General features: G+C 43.9%; 1 protein-coding gene across 1 annotated transcript; it reads left to right on the forward strand.

The window, feature by feature from the left end:
• Nucleotides 1-259: 259 nt before the first annotated feature.
• zgc:113223 (uncharacterized protein LOC541424 homolog) lies at nt 260-22,313 on the forward strand. Its single transcript, XM_041230400.1, has 8 exons — nt 260-431; nt 6,264-6,321; nt 12,849-12,973; nt 13,590-13,664; nt 14,985-15,080; nt 16,297-16,422; nt 20,512-20,673; nt 21,652-22,313. Exons 1-8 carry the CDS (start codon nt 375-377, stop codon nt 21,751-21,753), a joined length of 801 nt encoding a protein of 266 aa, XP_041086334.1. The 5' UTR covers nt 260-374; the 3' UTR covers nt 21,754-22,313.
• The last annotated feature ends 767 nt before the right edge of the window (nt 22,314-23,080 follow it).

The following is a 23,080-nucleotide window of genomic DNA, read 5'->3' on the forward strand; positions in this document are numbered from 1 at the left end:
AAACAAACGAGAAAACGTTTACAGCTACAGATTACATTTTGGTACACGTGTGGCGTTTTGTCCAGGTAGCAGATTTTGACAAGGTAGCAAAACAGTGTTTGATAACTTATGTAGCAATTTGTTATAATTACAAACGTTTAAAAAAAAAAAATAATAATCAATCAATCAACAAAAAATACACTACAGAGCGAGTTTGTGTTTTATAAGGTGTGACGCCACGGTAGCTCTGATTAATGTGATCTGTGTTGATGACAGACAAGTTCGCACACGCCGGGCAGTGGGACGAAGCAGACCCGAATGCAGAGCAGCCGTGTCTCACAGTCCGCGGAAAGCAACGATACGGAGCGAGTTGTATTGCCCAGGACTGCAAGACTATGAAGACCTGCGGTGGGATTAAGTACACGTTGTTTGCCTGCTGCTATATATTCTGGGTAAGTGAATTCGGAATACGGTAATTGCCATTCTCAAAACTGATCTCTGATTTTAGGTGCACAGTGTGTGTGTGTATGGGCAGGTATTTCTATCAATGTTAGACACAATTTGAGAAAATGTCCCCACAAAGATAGTAACTCCTTAAAAAAATAAATAAACGACCTTGTGGAGACTTCCCCACTTTGTAAAACACCTTTTTAAGAACTAAATATGCCTTCGAAAGAAATAATAAAAGTGCCAACATATTTCGTTTGTTGTCGACTTTCACCCTGTGTGAAGTTTTGTCTGACGATTTAGAAATAGTAGCTAAAAATGTAGTGAGAGTCAAAGAGATGTTCCCACAAGTACAGGAATGCAAACACGTCTTTGTGTGTGCGTGTGTTGGTCACTGCTACATAACAGGCATTTAGTGAGTGTTTGAAGTTGTTGATCAGCCCTAGTGTAGGTCATCGCAAATATAACTTGTGTTGTATGCTGTACTGCATTTTGGTTGAACTTGTGAAGGCTCAATTATGTAAAGAAAATGCATAAAATAATAATGACAAATAATTTGCACGTAGGTGAAGAGATTATTATTGTGGAAAATTATTTGATATTTCAGATAGTGTAACTAAACAGGAGTTAAGGGACATTCTGCAAAGCAATTGTGAATTGATGTGTATCTTTTTTAACAAGACAGGTGTCTGTTTGTAAAAGACAGTTTTCTTAATAATCCAGTAAAATCTAAATTCAGTGACACAGTAGAGTTTGTAAATAGTTACTCACACAGCCTCTTCAGACATGCAGACGCTTGCATGATGTTCAATCAGGGGCAAAACAACCCCACAAAGCACCTTGCCTTTAAAAGGTATGCTGTGCAGGCTACCGAGTGGCGCATCCAGTAAAGGCGCTCTGCCTAGTGCAGGATGCCCCCTATAGCCTGGGCGTTGCTGGTTCGAGTCTGGGCTATTCCACAGCTGACCGTGGATGGGAGTTCCCAGGAGGCGGCGTTCAATTGGCTGAGCATCGCTGGGGGGGGGGCGGAGCCTAGGTCGGCCAGGGTGTCCTTGGCTCACAGTGCACCAGCGACCCCTGTAGTCTGGCCGGGCGCCTGCAGGCTTGCCTGTTAGCTGCCCAGGAGCTGCGTTGTCCTCCGGCGCTGTAGCTCCTGAGTGGCTGCATGGTGAATCCGCAGTGCGTAAAGAAGCGGGCGGCTGCCGGCACACGCTTTGGAGGACAACGTTTGTTCATCTTCACCCCTCCCGAATCAGCATAGGGGTGGTAGCGGTGAGCTGAACCTAGACAGTAATGGGCTATTTCAAATTGGGAGAAAATAAAAAATAATTTGCAACGACTAAATTAAAAAAAAAGGTATACCGTGTCAAAGAGAGCTGACCTGTGCTTTAAAAACAATCCCTTAGCCAAGGGTAGGAGCTTCAAATAGCATTTCAGTTTGTTTTGTTTGCAATCAGTGTGCGTGGCTGTGTTTCTCCCATACTGAGTTATTATAATTATAAATCTGCCGTTACCTGAATCTGAACTGCTTTGAGCTTGTCTGGAAATCCTAATTGCTGGGATGAACACACTTATTAATTTCATTCAAATCATGGGACAGTGGCCTCTTATATCAAGTTTTAGTAGGGTCTTGTAACAGATCACTAGAAGATATGGTGCCAACTCCACAAGGTGTTGGAAGGAGTCTTGAGGGAATCCATTCAGTCATTAATATTTCAGAGAGGTGGGCTGTTGATGACAATGTGTCGTTCTTCCCAAGCATACTCAATTGGATGAGATCCAGGGATTGTGGTGGCCATGGAAGGTGTCTGAAATGATGTTCCTCAAGCCTACAGCTCCAGTGCAGTGGATGGGTGCTTTATTGTCTTAAAAGTAGCTGTGACCATCAGAATACCAGCACTGTTGAGTGGACTTGATCCACAGCGACGCTGAAGTAGCTTTACAGTAACAGATTAAAGTACTGGCACCCTAAGCTTATTATACCACAATACATGGGAACAGGTTAAGGACAGCAAGCTTGTAAACTTTAACCACTTTGTGAAAAAACTAAATACACAATTTCTAGAAATGTAACAGTCTATCAAAAAACAAATAAACGTATTTCATTGAAAATATTCCTTCATGAAGAAAGTATTGGCACCCTTGCTTTAGTATTTCGTGTGTCCTCCTTTGCTTTTATTATGGCTGTGACAGGGGGGACCTGTGCTGGCTACCGGGCGCATGAGGGATCTTGCCGGAGGGGGAGTGGAGCGGTGCGGAAGCCCTGTTTGACCTGCTTGCCAATCATGGTGCTTACACAAGGAGGTTGAGCAGGGGGGTGTGGAGCAGACCTCTTTGATTTGGTTGGGGAGCGGATTTAGGGGGGTGTCGACAGTCGATCCTATAAAAACGACCCTCTCAGGATACAAGCTGGCAGAAGCTTTGGCCAGAGAATCGGAATAGAACAGAGAAGGAGAGGATAAAGAAGGGTATCAATAAAGAGGGCCTGTGCTTGGGACAGTGACAGGTGGAATTGGAAGACAGCGGAGACGGCTATAGAAGACAGGCCCTCAATTTACCATAGTTACCCGTACTGGAACATTGTGTAATTGAGCTCAGAGGGAATCTGGGCAACCACATAGTCCACAGTGAGGAATAGGGGAGCGTCGTTCACAATTGCACCTCGTAGCATACAGGAGGCAGCGAGACCCTGCGTATAGCAGCATGTGTTTTGTAGTTTTGTTCAGTGTTTTGTTTTTCTTTACATCTTTTGATTTTTGCACTTTTTTGTTTATTTAACTGGCACTTGCATGTGCTGAAAAGTTTTCTTCATTGATGGCTTTCCCTTTTTTCTCCAAACATACTATGTTCCATTTTTGGGGAAAAGTTTTATTTTAGTCTCATTGGACCAAATAATATTTAGAAAAATGCATCATGTTCATATGTAGTGAGTGTGTGTGTGTGTGTGTGTGTATACAACTCTTCTATGTTCAGGTGCAGTGAGGTCTGTGTGTATACAACTGTGTTTCAGTTAAATGTGTTCTGTGGTACTTGTTGGTTATTGCTCTGAGTGTGGGTTTTGGTATTTCTTTGATTCTGTTCTGTAGTCATTCATTACCTTTGCTTCTCAAACGTGAATCTAACTCCTTTGTCTTGCCGATCGTCTGCTGTGCTGTCAAAATGTTCTTCTTCAACAGATGTGGAAAGAATTACCTGTTATTCTGGCTTTAGACATTATAATGCTGCTTAATTACTGTGTAATGGTTTTCAGGCAAGTCAGATATATTTTAATTAGTTCTATTACATTTGCACAGACTTTTAATGTAATGATGCCAATACTTTTGTCATGAACAAATATTTTAAATTTCTTTTAAAATTTATTATTATTATTTATTTTATTTATTTTTTTTATTTACAAAGATTGATTTTGAAACTACCAAAAATTGTGTATTTTGGTCTTTGTTATATTAATTGTGACTAATGCTCACTAAATGTTTTTATTTCATTTGTTTCCTGTAATGATCTTATATTAAGTGTCTAAAAATCATGTTAATCAGCACCTCTGCTTCACTCGGGTAGACTCGTCCTGACACAGCTCTGCTCCACTCGGGTAGACCCGTCCTGACACAGCTCTGCTTCACTCGGGTAGACCCGTCCTGACACAGCTCTGCTTCACTCGGGTAGACCCGTCCTGACACAGCTCTGCTTCACTCGGGCAGACCCGTCCTGACACAGCTCTGCTTCACTCGGGCAGACTCGTCCTGACACAGCTCTGCTTCACTCGGGCAGACCCGTCCTGACACAGCTCTGCTTCACTCGGGCAGACCCGTCCTGACACAGCTCTGCTTCACTCGGGCAGACCCGTCCTGACACAGCTCTGCTTCACTCGGGCAGACCCGTCCTGACACAGCTCTGCTTCACTCGGGCAGACCCGTCCTGACACAGCTCTGCTTCACTCGGGCAGACCCGTCCTGACACAGCTCTGCTTCACTCGGGCAGACCCGTCCTGACACAGCTCTGCTTCACTCGGGCAGACTCGTCCTGACACAGCTCTGCTTCACTCGGGCAGACCCGTCCTGACACAGCTCTGCTTCACTCGGGCAGACCCGTCCTGACACAGCTCTGCTTCACTCGGGCAGACTCGTCCTGACACAGCTCTGCTTCACTCGGGCAGACCCGTCCTGACACAGCTCTGCTTCACTCGGGTAGACCCGTCCTGACACAGCTCTGCTTCACTCGGGCAGACCCGTCCTGACACAGCTCTGCTTCACTCGGGCAGACCCGTCCTGACACAGCTCTGCTTCACTCGGGTAGACCCGTCCTGACACAGCTCTGCTTCACTCGGGTAGACTCGTCCTGACACAGCTCTGCTTCACTCGGGTAGACTCCGTCCTGACACAGCTCTGCTTCACTCGGGCAGACTCGTCCTGACACAGCTCTGCTTCACTCGGGTAGACTCGTCCTGACACAGCTCTGCTTCACTCGGGTAGACTCGTCCTGACACAGCTCTGCTTCACTCGGGTAGACTCGTCCTGACACAGCTCTGCTTCACTCGGGTAGACTCGTCCTGACACAGCTCTGCTTCACTCGGGTAGACCCGTCCTGACACAGCTCTGCTTCACTCGGGTAGACTCGTCCTGACACAGCTCTGCTTCACTCGGGCAGACTCGTCCTGACACAGCTCTGCTTCACTCGGGTAGACTCGTCCTGACACAGCTCTGCTTCACTCGGGCAGACTCGTCCTGACACAGCTCTGCTTCACTCGGGTAGACTCGTCCTGACACAGCTCTGCTTCACTCGGGCAGACTCGTCCTGACACAGCTCTGCTTCACTCGGGCAGACTCGTCCTGACACAGCTCTGCTTCACTCGGGCAGACCCGTCCTGACACAGCTCTGCTTCACTCGGGTAGACTCGTCCTGACACAGCTCTGCTTCACTCGGGCAGACCCGTCCTGACACAGCTCTGCTTCACTCGGGTAGCTAACCCTGACACAGCTCTGCTTCACTCAGGCAGACTCGTCCTGACACAGCTCTGCTTCACTCGGGTAGACTCGTCCTGACACAGCTCTGCTTCACTCGGGTAGACTCGTCCTGACACAGCTCTGCTTCACTCGGGCAGACTCGTCCTGACACAGCTCTGCTTCACTCGGGTAGACCCGTCCTGACACAGCTCTGCTTCACTCGGGCAGACTCGTCCTGACACAGCTCTGCTTCACTCGGGCAGACTCGTCCTGACACAGCTCTGCTTCACTCGGGCAGACTCGTCCTGACACAGCTCTGCTTCACTCGGGTAGACTCGTAACCCTGACACAGCTCTGCTTCACTCGGGTAGACTCGTCCTGACACAGCTCTGCTTCACTCGGGCAGACCCGTCCTGACACAGCTCTGCTTCACTCGGGCAGACCCGTCCTGACACAGCTCTGCTTCACTCGGGCAGACCCGTCCTGACACAGCTCTGCTTCACTCGGGTAGACCCGTCCTGACACAGCTCTGCTTCACTCGGGTAGACTCGTCCTGACACAGCTCTGCTTCACTCGGGTAGACTCGTCCTGACACAGCTCTGCTTCACTCGGGTAGACTCGTCCTGACACAGCTCTGCTTCACTCGGGTAGACTCGTCCTGACACAGCTCTGCTTCACTCAGGCAGACTCGTCCTGACACAGCTCTGCTTCACTCAGGCAGACTCGTCCTGACACAGCTCTGCTTCACTCGGGTAGACTCGTCCTGACACAGCTCTGCTTCACTCGGGTAGACTCCTAACCCTGACACAGCTCTGCTTCACTCATATGTATTTCACAGTTAATATGAATTGGATATGCAATGGATCTGATGCAGTGTCTGCATGTTCTTCCATACAGGTCTCCAGTGCTGTGTTGGTATCGGTGGGTATCTATGCAAAAGTAGCGAAAGAGGGAGGTAGGTGTGAAAACATGGGTTGAAAAAACTCTTACTTTCTTTTTTTACATGTTACAGAACCCCCTGCAATATTTAAAAGAAGTGCATCCTTCACCTTTGATGTGTCCTGTGTTATCTGTATTACAAGGTGCGACGGCCGGCTCACTAAATAGACTCGCTTGGGTTCTTTTCCCTTCAAAAATCACGAATGACACAGACTAGATTGAAACAAAAATAGCGCTGATGCGCACTTTTAATGTACACAAACAAATAAACAAAACAGAAAGAAAAACCTAACCCGTTTTTGGAGCTCTCACTAAACACCAAGAGGAACCTAACTAGCACACAGGACAGCTAAGCCGTTTACCTGCCCCAAACACCAAAAACTTACTCAAGTTTCACACAATACCCTGATACGACTGCTCACTCACACAGTGAGCTCTTCTCAGCAGCCCTGAGCAGACTGCCTGCCTCTCTTAAATACCCTGCGCCTGGCTCCAATTTACAATTAGCACCAGGTGCAGGGGATAATTAAACAATTAAAACCCTTAGCCCATTCACCCAAACGTGCATTCTCACATTTTTTTTAGCAGGGAGGATTTTAACCCCCTCCTTGCTATCTCACACAAGGATATATTTTTAGACATGTCACCAACGCTTTTGAAATTACACATTATGAGTTGTCAATCAACCTGACAGTTGATTTTTCAATATTTACACGAGAGTGTTCTCCAGGAGAAAAAAAAATGTGTAAGGACCGCAGTGTATCCAGATCACGCTCCCTCCTGCAACAACGCTGCTTTTCTATTCCCACAACACGCCACTCATTTCAATCTCCAGCATTGTTGCAGGAGGGAGTGTGATCTGGAGACACAGTGATGTTTAGAAGAAAACATCTCTCTTACCATTCCTGAGTCACAGTTGAGAAAAAAAGTAATTCTGTAGGTTTGGTTTTTTTACCTATGGTGTGTGAATAAAAAACACTGTCAGGAATATGTTGAAATAAAAATACTGTGATACAGGATAGAGAATACAGCAAAGGCACAGTGCAGAAATATATTAACACTACAGGGGGTCTGGAACACAGTGCAGTAATGAATAAACATTGCAGGGTCTGGAACACAGTGCAGTAATGTATAAACACTGCAGGGGGTCTGGAACACAGTGCAGTAATGTATAAACACTGCAGGGGGTCTGGAACACAGTGCAGTAATGTATAAACACTGCAGGGGGTCTGGAACACAGTGCAGTAAATGTACACTGAACAAAAATATAAACGCAACATGTAAAGTGTTGGTCCCATGTTTCATGAGCTGAAATAAAAGATCCCAGAAATTTTCCATATGCACAAAAAGCTTATTTCTCTCAAATTTTGTGCACAAATTTGTTTACATCCCTGTTAGTGAGCATTTCTCTTTTGCCAAGATAATCCATCCACCTGACAGGTGTGGCATATCAAGAAGCTGATTAAACAGCATGATCATTACACAGGTGCACCTTGTGCTGGGGACAATAAAAGGCCACTCTAAAATATGCAGTTTTGTCGCACAACACAATGCCACAGATGTCTCAAGTTTTGAGGGAGCGTGCAATTGGCATGCTGACTGCAGGAATTTCCACCAGAGCTGTTGCCAGAGAATTGAATGTTCATTTCTCTACCATAAGCCGCCTCCAACGTCGTTTTAGAGAATTTGGCAGTACATCCTACCGGCCTCACAACCGCAGACCACGTGTAACCACGCCAGCCCAGGACCTCAACATCTGGCTTCTTCACCCGCAGGATCGTCTGAGACCAGCCACTCGGACAGCTGATGAAACTGTGGGTTTGCACAACCGAAGAATTTCTGCACAAACTGTCAGAAACCGTCTCGGGGAAGCTCATCTGCGTGCTCGTCGTTCTCACCAGGGTCTTGACCTGACTGCAGTTCGGCGTCGTAACCGACTTCAGTGGGCAAATGCTCACCTTCGATGGCCACTGGCACGCTGGAGAAGTGTGCTCTTCACAGATGAATCTCGGTTTCAACTGTACCAGGCAGATGGCAGACAGCGTGTATGGCATCGTGTGGGCGAGCGGTTTGCTTATGTCAACGTTGTGAACAGAGTGCCCCATGATGGCAGTGGGGTTATGGTATGGGCAGGCATAAGCTACAGACAATGAACACAATTGCATTTTATCGATGGCAATTTGAATGCACAGATAGTGTGACGAGATCCTGAGGCCCATTGTCGTGCCATCCGCCGCCATCGCCTCATGTTTCAGCATGATAATGCACGCCCCCATGTCGCAAGGATCTGTACACAGTTCGTGGAAGCTGAAAATGTCCCAGTTCTTCCATGGCCTGCATAATCACCAGACACGTCTGAGCATGTGTGGGATGCTCTGGATCGACGTGTACGACAGCGTGTTCCAGTTCCTGCCAATATCCAGCACCTTCGCACAGCCATTGAAGAGGAGCGGGACAACATTCCACAGGCCACAATCAACAGCCTCATCAACTCTATGCGAAGGAGATGTGTAGCGCTGCATGAGGCAAAATGTGGTTACACCACATACTGACTGGTTTTCTGATCCATGCCCCTACCTTTTTTTTTAAGGTATCTGTGACCAACAGATGCATATCTGTATTCCCAGTCATGTGAAATCCATAGATTAAGGCCTAATGAATTTATTTCAATTGACTGATTTCCTTATATGAACTGTAACTGTAAAATCTTTGAAATTGTTGCATGTTGCATTTATATTTTTGTTCAGCATATAAACACTGTAGGGGGTCTGGAACACAGTGCAGTAATGTATAAACACTGCAAGGGGTCTGGAACACAGTGCAGTAATGTATAAACACTGCAGTGTGTCTGGAACACAGTGCAGTAATGTATAAACACTGCAGGGTGTCTGGAGCACAGTGCAGTAATGTATAGGGTGTCTGGAACACAGTGCAGTAATGTATAAACACTGCAGGGAGCACAGTCTGGAGCACAGTGCAGTAATGTATAAACACTGTAGGGTGTCTGGAGCACAGTGCAGTAATGTATAAACACTGCAGGGTGTCTGGAGCACAGTGCAGTAATGAATAAACACTGTAGGGTGTCTGGAGCACAGTGCAGTAATGAATAAACACTGCAGGGTGTCTGGAGCACAGTGCAGTAATGAATAAACACTGTAGGGTGTCTGGAGCACAGTGCAGTAATGAATAAACACTGTAGGGGGTCTGGAGCACAGTGCAGTAATGTATAAACACTGCAGGGTGTCTGGAGCACAGTGCAGTAATGAATAAACACTGTAGGGGGTCTGGAGCACAGTGCAGTAATGAATAAACACTGTAGGGGGTCTGGAGCACAGTGCAGTAATGTATAAACACTGCAGGGTGTCTGGAGCACAGTGCAGTAATGAATAAACACTGCAGGGTGTCTGGGGTGTCTGGAGCACAGTGCAGTAATGTATAAACACTGCAGGGTGTCTGGAGCACAGTGCAGTAATGAATAAACACTGCAGGGTGTCTGGAGCACAGTGCAGTAATGAATAAACACTGAAGGGTGTCTGGAGCACAGTGCAGTAATGTGTAAACACTGTAGGGTGTCTGGAGCACAGTGCAGTAATGAATAAACACTGTAGGGGGTCTGGAGCACAGTGCAGTAATGTATAAACACTAACAATAGTAAAGTCGTTTTATGAGGTTTGCTATCAGTGTAAGTGGATATTATTGCAATTACTCAAATACTTTTTATTATTTTTTTGTTTTTGCGTGAACGCTCTTGAGGTTTGGTTGCCTGCCGTGTACAGTGCCTATAGAAAGTCTACATCCCTTTTCAAAATTTTCATCTTTTGTTGCCTTATAGCCTGGAATTAAAATGCATTAAAATAGTTAACTGAAAAAAACTGAAATAGCTTGGTTGGATAAGTGTCCACCCCCCTTGTAATAGCAATCCTAAATTAGCTCAGGTGTAACCAATCGCTTTCAAAATCACACACCCAGTTAAGTGGCCTCCACCTGTGTTAAATTGTAGTGATTCACATGATTTCAGGATAAATTCAGCATTTCCTGTACTCTGCTGGGTAGTGCATTTCAAAGCAAAGACTCAACCATGAGCAACAAGGCACTTTCAAAAGAACTCCGGGACAAAGTTGTTGAAAGGCACAGTTCAGGGGATGGGTATAAAAAAATATCAAAGGGCTTGATTATCCCCTGGAGCACGGTCAAGACGATTATTAAGAAGTGGAAGATGTATGGCACCACCAAGACCCTGCCTAGATCAGACCGTCCCTCCAAACTGGATGACTGAGCAAGAAGGAGACTGATCAGAGAGGCTACCAAGAGGCCAATGGCAACTTTGCAAGAGCTACAGGCTTTTATGGCCAAGACTGGTCAAAGTGTGCATGTGTCAAACACTCCACAAATCTGGCCTGCATGGTAGGGTGAAAGAAGGAAGCCATTACTCTAGAAAGCCCACCCTGAATCCCGTTTGAAGTATGCAAAAAACACTCAGGAGATTCTGTAGCCATGTGGCAAAAAGTTTTATGGTCTGACGAAACTAAAATGGAACTTTTTGTCCTAAATGCAAAGCGTTATGCTTGGCACAAACCCAACACTGTGCATCACCCAAAGAACACCATCCCTGTTGTGAAGCACGGTGGTGGCAGCATCACGTTATGGGGATGTTTCTCATCGGCAGGGACTGGGGCACTTGTCAGGATAGAAGAAAAAATGAATGGAGCAAAGTACAGAGAAGTCCTTGAGGAAAACCTGCTAAGGAAGCTTAAACTGGGACGGAAGTTCACCTTTCAGCATGACAACAACCCAAAGCACACAGCCAAATTTACACTGGAATGGCTAAGGAACAAAAAGGTAAATGTCCTTGAGTGGCCCAGTCAGAGCCAATCGAAAATTTGTGGCATGACTTGAAGATTGCTGTCCATCAACACATCCCAAGGAACTTGACAGAGCTTGAATAGTTTTATAAAGAAGAATGGTCAAATATTGCCAAATCTAGATGTGCAAAGTTGGTAGAGACCTATCCCAACAGACTCACAGCTGTAATTGCTGCCAAAGCTGCTTCCACCAAGTATTAACTCAGGGGGGTGGAGACTTATCCAATTATGATCTTTGTTTTGTATTTTTAATATATAAAAGTTTTTATTGAGAAAAAAATGTCCCCTTAACAGTGAGGAGTATGGTGTGTAGATAAGAAAAAATCCTCATTTAAATGCATGAAACTCTGAGGCACTGACACAGCAAAATGTGAAAAATGTTCAAGGGGGTGCAGACTTTCTATAGGCACTGTATATCACGTCACCATGATCCAGAGCTGGAAACAGGCTCCGTTTAGATAGCAAGTCTTGTATTAAACAGAGTCTGTTTAGATAGTCTTGTGTTAAACCTTAAACAGTGACGCTGACCAAACAATAATCCACGTTTTTTACATACAGCCTGAATGTGTTTTTCAGATTTAAGAGATGTATCAATGTAAACACCTACATATTTCAATCTGTCAGCTCTCTCCAAGGGTATATTGTTACAAGTAACAATATTAAAATGTGAATTTATATTTTCCACCCTTTTCTTTCAACTAAACAACATGGCTTTAGTCTTTTTTTTTAATCAAATTATTTCTTTCAAACTAATCTTGAGTTCAATAAAGTCACTCTGTGAACTAAATCATCATTATCAGAGCTCTAATACAGCACAGTGCAAGAGCAGACCCATCTCCACTGTTAAAGAAGCTCTAATACAGCACAGTGCAAGAGCAGACCCATCTCCACTGTTAAAGAAGCTCTAATACAGCACAGTGCAATAACAGACCCATCTCCACTGTTAAAGAAGCTCTAATACAGCACAGTGCAAGAGGAGACCCATCTGCATTGTTAAAGAAGCTCTAATACAGCACAGTGCAAGAGCAGACCCATCTCCACTGTTAAAGAAGCTCTAATACAGCACAGTGCAATAACAGACCCATCTGCATTGTTAAAGAAGCTCTAATACAGCACAGTGCAATAACAGACCCATCTCCACTGTTAAAGAAGCTCTAATACAGCACAGTGCAAGAGCAGACCCATCTCCACTGTTAGAGGGGCGTCACCCTTAAACAGGCTGGTAAAGTAAAGTTAACCACTGTGATTAAATGATAATAATAGATAATTACACACACAGTCTGTTATATTATTAATTTACTGATATGTCATATTAAACATTAAACAGACAAAAAATGTTAAGTTTAAAACAGTGTGCTCTATTATTTTACAATGTTCTGGTAACAAATTCAAAACAAAGACAACCGATATACATGGTGTTCATCGATTCAAGTTCACAGATTTACATTTTTTTTTTAAAAAAGCCAGCTGGCTTGAACCCACACGGGCACCAGCCTGCTTATAGCCAAGACCATTGTGAGCTCCCCAAACGAGTTATTCCTTTTCATGTATAAATATAGCAAGCTGTCACATAATGATACAGTATTTCATTTTCCGAGACTTCTAAGCAGTGCCTCCAGGAACACTGAGGAAGGCTTTGTGCTGTGCTGTTTGTCCTGCAGAGCCTGTTCATGTTTCACAGGTGCGGTCGACTCGCTGACAGCAGACCCTGCTCTCCTGCTGATCGTGGTCGGCTCTCTCATGTTTATCATCACGTTTTTCGGCTGTTTTGGGGCCCTGAGGGACTCACTGAATCTGCTGAACATTGTAAGTACAGTAAGGGAGCTTGAGTGAGTTTGCTAAAATCTCCTACAACTTTGTATTTGTGGAAACTATGGGCAAAATCTACACCCTTCACTTTGACCTGTGACCTAAGATGGCCACATTGACTTTTTGGTTTTGGGATGATAAAGACCAAATGCTTTGTGATACTGGTTTCATACTCTGCACGGTATTCTGTGACTCGCGGTCACATTCTACGACTGGTATCGGAGAAGAAAAATGGAACCTACTGCTTCCACAGTGTCAAAGCTTTGTGTCTCAGAAACCACTGAGATAGTGGCTTCATATTTACAGGGTTATATAAAGCTGTCAGGATAAATATGTTGCTGGCCATGATATTGACCTCTGACCTAATATGGCTACCATATTGAGGTCGTGTGACTTATGAAAATACAGTTTCATAAAGACATTAACCTTTGAGTTATTGTCTTGCTGTTTGACACAGAGCTGTATTCTACGTCCGTTCCATTACCAATGGTGTCGAGTAAAAAGGAACCTTTTCACTGCCGTTTGACTTAATTCTTTACAAAGTATTCAGTTTTATGACATCCCCTTTGATTATTCTGTGTTTGATTTCTTCCCAATTCTCTTTTTCCCTCAGTTTGCAGGGATCCTGCTTGCCGTTATTCTCCTGCAGATTACAGCTGCTGCACTCGGATTCATATTTTCTGACTTGGTAATTCTAGAGGATTTTTAATCTTTGGGGAGAGTTAATCAAACAATATATTGCTATATTTTTACTTGCTTTATTACCCAGGACAGCCCCCAACATACCCCTACATTAACAAATGTGCCATTCCCATAGTAAAATCATACTGTACTAAACGTTTACAAGGGAGTCTACAATAAAAGTGACTGTAACAGGTAGAACACTAGAATATTAGGTTTGAAAAAAGTTACGAACAAGAGGAGGCTGTTCAGCCCATCAGCGCTCATCCACTTCCTAGTAGCTGATTGTTCTCAGACGTTATCAAGTCGGGTTTAAAGGATCCCAGAGATTCAGCATCAACAATGTGGCTGGGAATCCCATCCCACCCCCTCTCCACTGAAGAAGAAAGGGCCTTCTATCCACACCGGTCTCTGTGCTGTGGTCATGACGGGGGAAACTTTTTCAACTCGTTTTAGGTTTTTAAAAACTTATATCAAGTCTCCCTGATTTTCTAGGCTAAATAAGTTCAATTCCGTGGTCCGATTCTCTTCACTCCTGTCGTTACTATCCAGAAGTACGCCAAGGCTTTGTACAGTGGGGAAGGCAGCAGCAGACAGTTTCCAAGGTTTAAGCCAGCAATATTGAGATTCTTGAGTTGAGTTTTCAATCCTACTAGAAGTTGTTCAGGTTTGCTAGTGTTCATCTGAAGAAAATTGGCAGACATCCAGGCCTCGATGTCTTGGATGCAAGCTGAGAGCCGGACCATGCCAGAGGGACATCCAGGTTTTGGTTTTAGGTAGAGCTTGGTTTCATCAGCATAGGAGTGAAACATGAGTTTATGCCAGTGGATGAGGTGACTCAAGGGAAGCATGTAGATGTTGAAGAGAAGAGACCCGAGAACAGACCCTTGAGGGACACCGCAAGGGACCGGTTTTGTGTCAGCATTGCTTCCACACTGGAAACTTATCCCAGATTGATACAGTTTTGTTTTTCTCCACTAAGCTGTGCAGAGCAGTTCTTTGATGATTAAGTAGTGAGCCTCACTGAACTTTAAGTGTCAAGGATGTGATGAAAACAGAATCACCCATAACTATTAAAGTCAGTAGTGCTGAATTCAGAAAGGTAAAGAAACTCCAATTCAATGACATACGTTTTTTAAAAAAAAAGACTTCTAGTTGAAATGTTTGTCATTGAATTTCAGTTTACTTTGTATTTCTAAAGAAACTGAAACAAAACTTGGAAACCAAATACTCTGAATGGTGTGTGAGTCAGTTTGTATGACCTGATTCTCTGCCAGTGATCTGACTGAGTGTTGAAATGGGTTTGGGTTCCCATTTTGCTCTTCAGGTGCTGACCAGAACAGAGGCTGTCATGAGGAGAGGGATCAGCAGATACAGAGATGACCTTGATCTGCAAAACCTCATTGACTTTGTACAAAAGAAGGTACAATAATACTGGAACAAACCAAGCTGCAACTGTGCATTCATAAAACTACTGTATATAGTTTCCTCATTGTGTATAACAAGGGCTTGAATGTACTGCTCAGAGCTCAAGCTCAATGCCAGTCTAAAGGGCAGATCTGCGATAGAAGCCTCCACTCTCTTCATTGTCGCATTCAAGTGATTTTAGCTCACTAAATTGTCTCATAAAGCTTGCATATTACACTTCTGTTAACTGCAGAGGTCTCGCATGCAGTTTAGAAAGAAACATGTTATTGTTTTAAAATAAAAATACATTTTACAGACATCTGGTACTACACTAGGATAAAGAAACTTCTCAGTTTGCTTGCCTTGTCTTCCAGGACGTTTTTAACTTCCATGGTCATTTCACCCCAGCAGTGTCTTCTGGGTCATGTTACTGGCTGAAAGCATGTCAGTCAATAGGGAAAACAGCTGATTGATTATTGTCAGTGAAGGGGTGGGGACAATTCAACTCTCCATAACCTGCAAACGCCAGTGTAGCACCAGATGTCATGCTTTGAAATGAAATGACTTGTTTGCTGACTATGTGTTTCTTTCAAAACTGCACATTTGAGCTGTATAATGAATGGATGCGCATGGTGGAGAAAGTGAATTCACTATTTTGTTATCTGCAATTACTTTTCTGGAAAATATTTATCTCAATTGATAGTCAATGTGCCCTCCATAGAAATTAAACATTGGAGGCTTTGAGCCCATCTCTGTAGCACTGTAGAAGCGTCACCACAGAGTACAACACTGACAGGGAAAAAACAGCTTGCTTGGGGGATTTGAAGGTCCTGTTATAATCTGTTATTCACAGAAGACATCAAATCTCAGCTCAAGGTTAGAGAATGTTTCTAATACAATATAGAAGCCAGCTTGCTTGACCGAGTACTGTTCTACAGAGAAGAGCTATAGAGGCATCACATGAGAGATTTTTCATTGAAGGGCATGCTTTCAGCTGTTCATTTTTAGCAATTTCTTTTTTCAAACGAGCCGTGGGCGAAGGCCTTCTTGACTGTCATATGCAGTTATTTTTCAGTTAACCAGACAGTTCCTATTCTGTAAACATGTTGTGCTCGCTGTGGTTTTGCAGACATTATCATTGGGGTGAATCACCATGCAGTTGGCTTTAGTTTGTACCTCTAGGCTGACAGTACCTTGTGAACATTGCTTAACAGCTCCTTTGCCTTGTCTAGTTTCAGTGTTGTGGGGTTAGCCAGTACACAGACTGGTCACACAATGTCTATTTTAATTGTGTCAACTCGAACCCAAGTCTTGAGCGCTGTGGTGTGCCCTACTCCTGCTGCATTAAAAACAATGAGGTAAATATGATACAAACACTTTTTAAAAAAATAATAGAGCCCTCTGCACCCCAGCCTCACACTGTTAAAGTAAGTTTAGCAAACACAATAATAACAGACCCTACTGCACAAACACAGTAATTTTGTAAATCTGTTTTGCAGTTCCATTAGCTATATAGGCCTCAAACATGCAGTTTTGAAAGATACACCTGGTATAAAGCATGCATTTTCATTTGAAAATGTGAAATCTGGTACTAAAATGTTGATAGGTATAACAGTTTACTAATGTTTTGCTTGCCTTTGTTTTGAGCACATTTCAACTTTTCTCAGATTTATTGAATGTTCAAATAATTATATAACTCCCAAGCATCCAACCATGCAAGTATTCCTACTGCAAGCTTTTTACGCCTGACATAATTTCCTGTTGCACTAAGAAAGGTCCCTGAAGACACTGTTTCTCAGAGACAAGTGTGTTCTGTGCAGACTACAGTCCCATGCCGCGCTGTGCAGGGACGAGTGTGTTCTGTGCAGACTACAGTCCCATGCCGCGCTGTGCAGGGACGAGTGTGTTCTGTGCAGACTACAGTCCCATGCCGCGCTGTGCAGGGACGAGTGTGTTCTGTGCAGACTACAGTCCCATGCCGCGCTGTGCAGAGACGAGTGTGTTCTGTGCAGACTACAGTCCCATGCTGCGCTGTGCAGAGACGAGTGTGTTCTGTGCAGACTACAGTCCCATGCCGCGCTCTGCAGAGACGAGTGTGTTCTGTGCAGACTACAGTCCCATGCTGCGCTGTGCAGAGACGAGTGTGTTCTGTGCAGACTACAGTCCCATGCCGCGCTGTGCAGAGACGAGTGTGTTCTGTGCAGACTACAGTCCCATGCTGCGCTGTGCAGAGACGAGTGTGTTCTGTGCAGACTACAGTCCCATGCTGCGCTGTGCAGAGACGAGTGTGTTCTGTGGAGACTACAGTCCCATGCTGCGCTCTGCAGAGACGAGTGTGTTCTGTGCAGACTACAGTCCCATGCCGCGCTGTGCAGGGACGAGTGTGTTCTGTGCAGACTACAGTCCCATGCCGCGCTGTGCAGAGACGAGTGTGTTCTGTGCAGACTACAGTCCCATGCTGCGCTGTGCAGAGACGAGTGTGTTCTGTGCAGACTACAGTCCCATGCTGCGCTCTGCAGAGACGAGTGTGTTCTGTGCAGACTACAGTCCCATGCTGCGCTGTGCAGAGACGAGTGTGTTCTGTGCAGACTACAGTCCCATGCTGCGCTGTGCAGAGACGAGTGTGTTCTGTGCAGACTACAGTCCCATGCTGCGCTGTGCAGAGACGAGTGTGTTCTGTGCAGACTACAGTCCCATGCTGCGCTCTGCAGAGACGCGTGTGTTCTGTGCAGACTACAGTCCCATGCTGCGCTCTGCAGAGACATGCTGCGCTCTGCAGAGAGTGTGTTCTGTGCAGACTACAGTCCCATGCTGCGCTCTGCAGAGACGAGTGTGTTCTGTGCAGACTACAGTCCCATGCTGCGCTGTGCAGAGACGAGTGTGTTCTGTGCAGACTACAGTCCCATGCTGCGCTGTGCAGAGACGAGTGTGTTCTGTGCAGACTACAGTCCCATGCTGCGCTCTGCAGAGACGAGTGTGTTCTGTGCAGACTACAGTCCCATGCTGCGCTCTGCAGAGACGAGTGTGTTCTGTGCAGACTACAGTCCCATGCTGCGCTGTGCAGAGACGAGTGTGTTCTGTGCAGACTACAGTCCCATGCTGCGCTGTGCAGAGACAAGTGTGTTCTGTGCAGACTACAGTCCCATGCTGCGCTCTGCAGAGACGCGTGTGTTCTGTGCAGACTACAGTCCCATGCTGCGCTCTGCAGAGACGCGTGTGTTCTGTGCAGACTACAGTCCCATGCTGCGCTGTGCAGAGACGAGTGTGTTCTGTGCAGACTACAGTCCCATGCTGCGCTGTGCAGAGATGAGTGTGTTCTGTGCAGACTACAAGAAACTTCTCATATATATCGTGGTCTCTGATTTTTATGTAGAAATGTTTTCTTTTAAAATAACTTATTTGTAGGTAACAAATCCACATGCACACTTGTCTACATATAAAAAATAACACTTTTTTTGTTTTTTTGCTACCTGTGGTAGGCTATCAGGACTGGCGGCAGTTTTTTGTGGGAGACGGGCAATGGACCTCCATTTCTGTATGTGGGCCCCCCTCTGGCGTCATGCTGACGCGGGCAACTGGAAAAAAAACATGAAGAATCTAGTTGGTTTTTGTTTGTCGTATTATTTATTTATTTAGCTTAAGGTTACAATACTGTGACATTCCTGTGTTGCAGTTCAGACACCCGTGTCACTTCGCTGTCACCTAACTGCGCTGCAGAGGTGCTCTTGTGATATCAGTGAGGCAGATTCAGCTGTCCTGTCAGTTAACATGCGCAGCTGCTGTCCTCAATGAATACAGCTTCTTGTGACCACTGCTGCTTATAGCAGTGATGGTCTATTTGGGAGGTAAAATCGGCATTATCGGAAATTGTCTGTGGTGTTCCACAGTTCTCCATTCTAGGTCCCTTGTTGTTTTCAATATATATGCCACTGTTAGTTGACATTATCCACACGTGGCGTGGCGTGAATGTGGCGTGAACTTCCATTGCTATTCCCAGCTGTATTTGTCCCTAAAGCCAGGAATGTCTTCTGTCTGGGTGTTATTAGCTACTTGTCTTACAGATATCAAGCGCTGGGTGTCACAGAATTTTCTAATGTTCAGGTAAAACAGAGGTTATGCTAGTGGGCTCACAGAACGAACTAAAAGGAAATGTGGGATTACATGACCCCTGCAGTCTCTCATCAAAACTTAAACTAGTAATTAAAAGTTTGGGGTCATTTTTGATCCTGATCTCATTTGAGACTCATATTAGGGAAAGTACTAAAGTATCTTTTTACCATTTGAGAAATATAGCCAAACTGAGACCAATTATTTCTGATGCCAAGAGACTAATGCTTGCCTTTGTTTCATCTAGAATTGATTATTGTAATGCATTTTTTTCGGGTGTCCCAAAACATGTTCAGAATACAGAATGATCTGTTCAGAATACTGCTGCTAGAATTCTGACTAAAACCAGGAAAACTGAACATATTACCCCTGTTTTGGCCTTTTTACAATGGTTCCCTCTGCTGTATAGAATTTCTTTTAAGATTTTGCTGTTAATTTACAAGGCCCTGAATGAATTAGCACCTAGTTAATCTGCAGGAGTTACTGACTGTATCTTCCTGGATGTGGGGCTGCTGGTTATTCCTAGGGTCAACAAAAGCAACGCGGGAGGCAGGGCTTTTTCTTGTAGAGCCAAATCCATTTAAAGGGTCAATACGAGGCTAGCCGTGTATAATAATAGTCTGTTGAAGCTGTATACTGCATCCAGTATACAGGAATATCAAGGAATATCAGGAGGTAGTCTAAAAGCACGGCTTGCAAACAGATTCCTATAACCAAGTAATACCAGATATCATTCTTTAAAATAGAATACATGTTTACAATTTTGTGTATCTTTCAAAACTGCACATTCTAGAGCTAAAGCACGCATGGGATTGTGTTGTTTCTACAATCACATTAAAAGGGTACTTCCACATTGGAATTAAAAACATTGTACACTTCACTAGCCCATATTTGTGCGCCTTTTAAGGTGTTTTTGGCTAAAGCATTCATCCTCTCTGCTGCAGCAGGTAGTAGCAGGATGGTGTGTGGCTCAGAAAGTTTACCTGCAGCTAAAACTAACCTCAGTAATGTAAACGAACTGGCACACCAAATATACCTGTTCCTGATGAAGCAGAATTAGTGAGAATTAGAAGGTGATTAGACGGGAGGGTTGTGTGGAGCGCAAGGTCGCAGTGGGAATATGTTCTGGTGCAGTGTGGTTATGTTGTTCATTCTGAATGGGGTTTATTATCGTTTATTATTTGAAGACTTTGAAAAAGTCAGTGTTTTTGATTTAAGTCTTTTAGTATTTTAACATAAAAAAACGGTATTTATGTTATCACCATAGTAATGCTTAAATCGAATTGCAATGTTCTAGTTAACGTTTTGATCACTTTTTGTGTGCCCTTTCCTGTTGGCAGTCTGTCCTAAACACCATGTGTGGGTATGGTATGCAGAATCTTAATGCCTGGTCTATTGGACACAAGATCCACCTGATTGGATGTCTGAAGAAGATTGGGACATGGGGAAAACAGAACCTGCTTATTATTGGAGGAATAACTACGGGGCTGTGCTTGCTGGAGGCAGGTTTGAATAACACACGCAGTGCACAACTTTAATACACCTGTAGGTCGTAGGAGGCTTAACTACTGGGGAATTCGACGAGCAGCATGTTTTCAGAACTGCAGCATTCAAGCACCGAATGGGTGGTGTAGCAGTAGAAGAGGCTCATGAACAGAAAGACCTTGGTGTTGCAATAGACTCCTCGCTGTCGGCAAGCACACAGTCCGGGGAAGCAATTACAAAGTGGAGAGTACAAATCAAAGGAGTTGTGTAACGCACTGGAGAGGTCACACTTAAAATATTGTATTAATCCTAGTCCCTAAATAACAGCAGGGACATCATTAGACGGCCGTCTTCAGCATCATAAACACTACAAGAACTCGGTGTTCACATTACAAACATTAGACACATTCATTTCTGAAAAGGCCCCCTACAGTAGGTGACATGACTTCCATAGGAATTATTTCAATTTTTGGCCGTTATTTGTAAGCAAATTTCCCATCTTACACAGCTATGGCCAAACGTTTTGCATCATCCTATAGAATTAACGAATTGTGTTTCATGAAGTTGAGTGAAACCTGCTGAATAATGTTCTGTTAACATATTGAATTTGACACCGCTTTGAGGTTTCCATATACTTAACAAAAAACTGATTAGAAAGATGAAATAATGTTCTACTATTATGGCTTCCAATAGACTTCTGTGATATAATTTTGTATTTTTTTATGACATTGTTAAATAAGAGATCTAAATGATGTTCATATAGTTCATTTTTAAAGAATGTCTCAATACTAAAATTCTAGATGATGCAAATCCTTCATCCAGAGGCATAGATCTTTTCAACAGCATGTAAGAGGTATAAATGTCATGCTGAGGAAGGGTATAGCATAATCTGCATAATGCTCTTCAATTGAAGTTTATAATGCAGATTTTTGCATCTATATTTAAATGCGAACGGTTTTTATTAATCCTAACAGATTTTTTTTTTCTCTCCTCAGATTTTTATGATTACATTGGCTGCAGTTCAGACCTACCAGATCAAGAAAATCCGAGAGAAAAGGAGAATGACGACTGTGAAAAAAATCAAATTTCAGCTATAAAACTACTTTCACTTCTTAACACTTTGAGCAGAAGAACATGCACAACACTTCACTGGCTTGCTGTCCGGGTGCGTCTGGGTGTGTTCCTGTAGTCCTCTGGAATACTGTGTTCATTTGTCTTCAGGGTCAATCGCTGCTTCTGTGGTAAACTATCCCTGCCAAAATCACATGTGTAAGCATGTTTGTTAGGAAAGATTGTAAGTCGGTTCACTCTGGGCTGCTGTGTGAAGAGCCCGGCTGTGTCTCGTAGTATTCAAAGGTACTGTGTGAAGCCTTTATTGTATTTGTTAAACTGTGTTTTTGTTTTTTCAGCCGGTAAACAGCCTAGCTGTCTGGTATTAGTTTAATGTGCCTATTTGTGTTTAGCTAGTGCTCGAATAGAGCTAGGTGTTTATTTTTCTGTTTTGATTCCTTGTTTATTGAAAATTAGCGCATCAGCGCTTGAAATCACTTATCTGTGTTTGGGTCTGGATTTTAAATGGGCAAACAAACCTGAGTCGTCCATATATATATATATATATATATATCAGTACTGTGCAAAAGTTTTAGGCAGGTGTGAAAAAATGCTGTGAAGTAAGAATGCTTTCAAAAATAGACATGTTAATAGATTATATTTATCAATTAACTAAATGCAAAGTGAGTGAACAGAAGAAAAATCAAAATCAAATCCATATTTGGTGTGACCTCCCTTGTGACCTCCCTAGGTAATTATTGTTGATGTGGTTTGTATGTGGGAATGGGTTTATTGTGTGTTTTTTTGGAGTTGATTTGTTTTGATTGAATTATTGTTTACAGACGGGCGCTCGATTGAGACTTGTTGCCTGCTAGGCTTGGTTGAGGGGAAGGGCTGCAAGTGATTGGCTGTGCTGGTCCTCAATCAGCAGGTGGGTGGGTCTCGACCAAGTGTCCATCAGTTTAAAAACAATAGCGGGAGTTAGCTCGCGGATGCTGCAAAGCCTGCCGTTTTCACGGCACCTTTGAGTTATAGTTTGTTGTATTGTGTTTTATTTAGCATTTTTGTACAGCTTAGACTTCTGGTGTTACCATCGCTGGTAATGTCACATGACCACCTTTATTGACTTTCGTTTTCTGTTTGTTAATAAATCCTGCGCGCCTGTGCCTGCATTTCAACTCCATGTCCATGTGTCTCTCTGCATGCTTAATCAGCGGCATGAGACCTGAGCAAGACCGTGTCACTATATATATATATACACACACACTTTTTTTTTTTAAAGAAACACGTTATAGCAAAAACGTGTTTTCATTTTGAAACATCCGTTACTGCATTATTCTAAAGACCGTTCTCCCTTTCCATGTCTCTCCTCTT

The sequence above is a fragment of the Polyodon spathula genome, chromosome 27 (genome assembly GCF_017654505.1).
Source record: "Polyodon spathula isolate WHYD16114869_AA chromosome 27, ASM1765450v1, whole genome shotgun sequence".
Lineage (NCBI taxonomy): Eukaryota > Metazoa > Chordata > Actinopteri > Acipenseriformes > Polyodontidae > Polyodon > Polyodon spathula.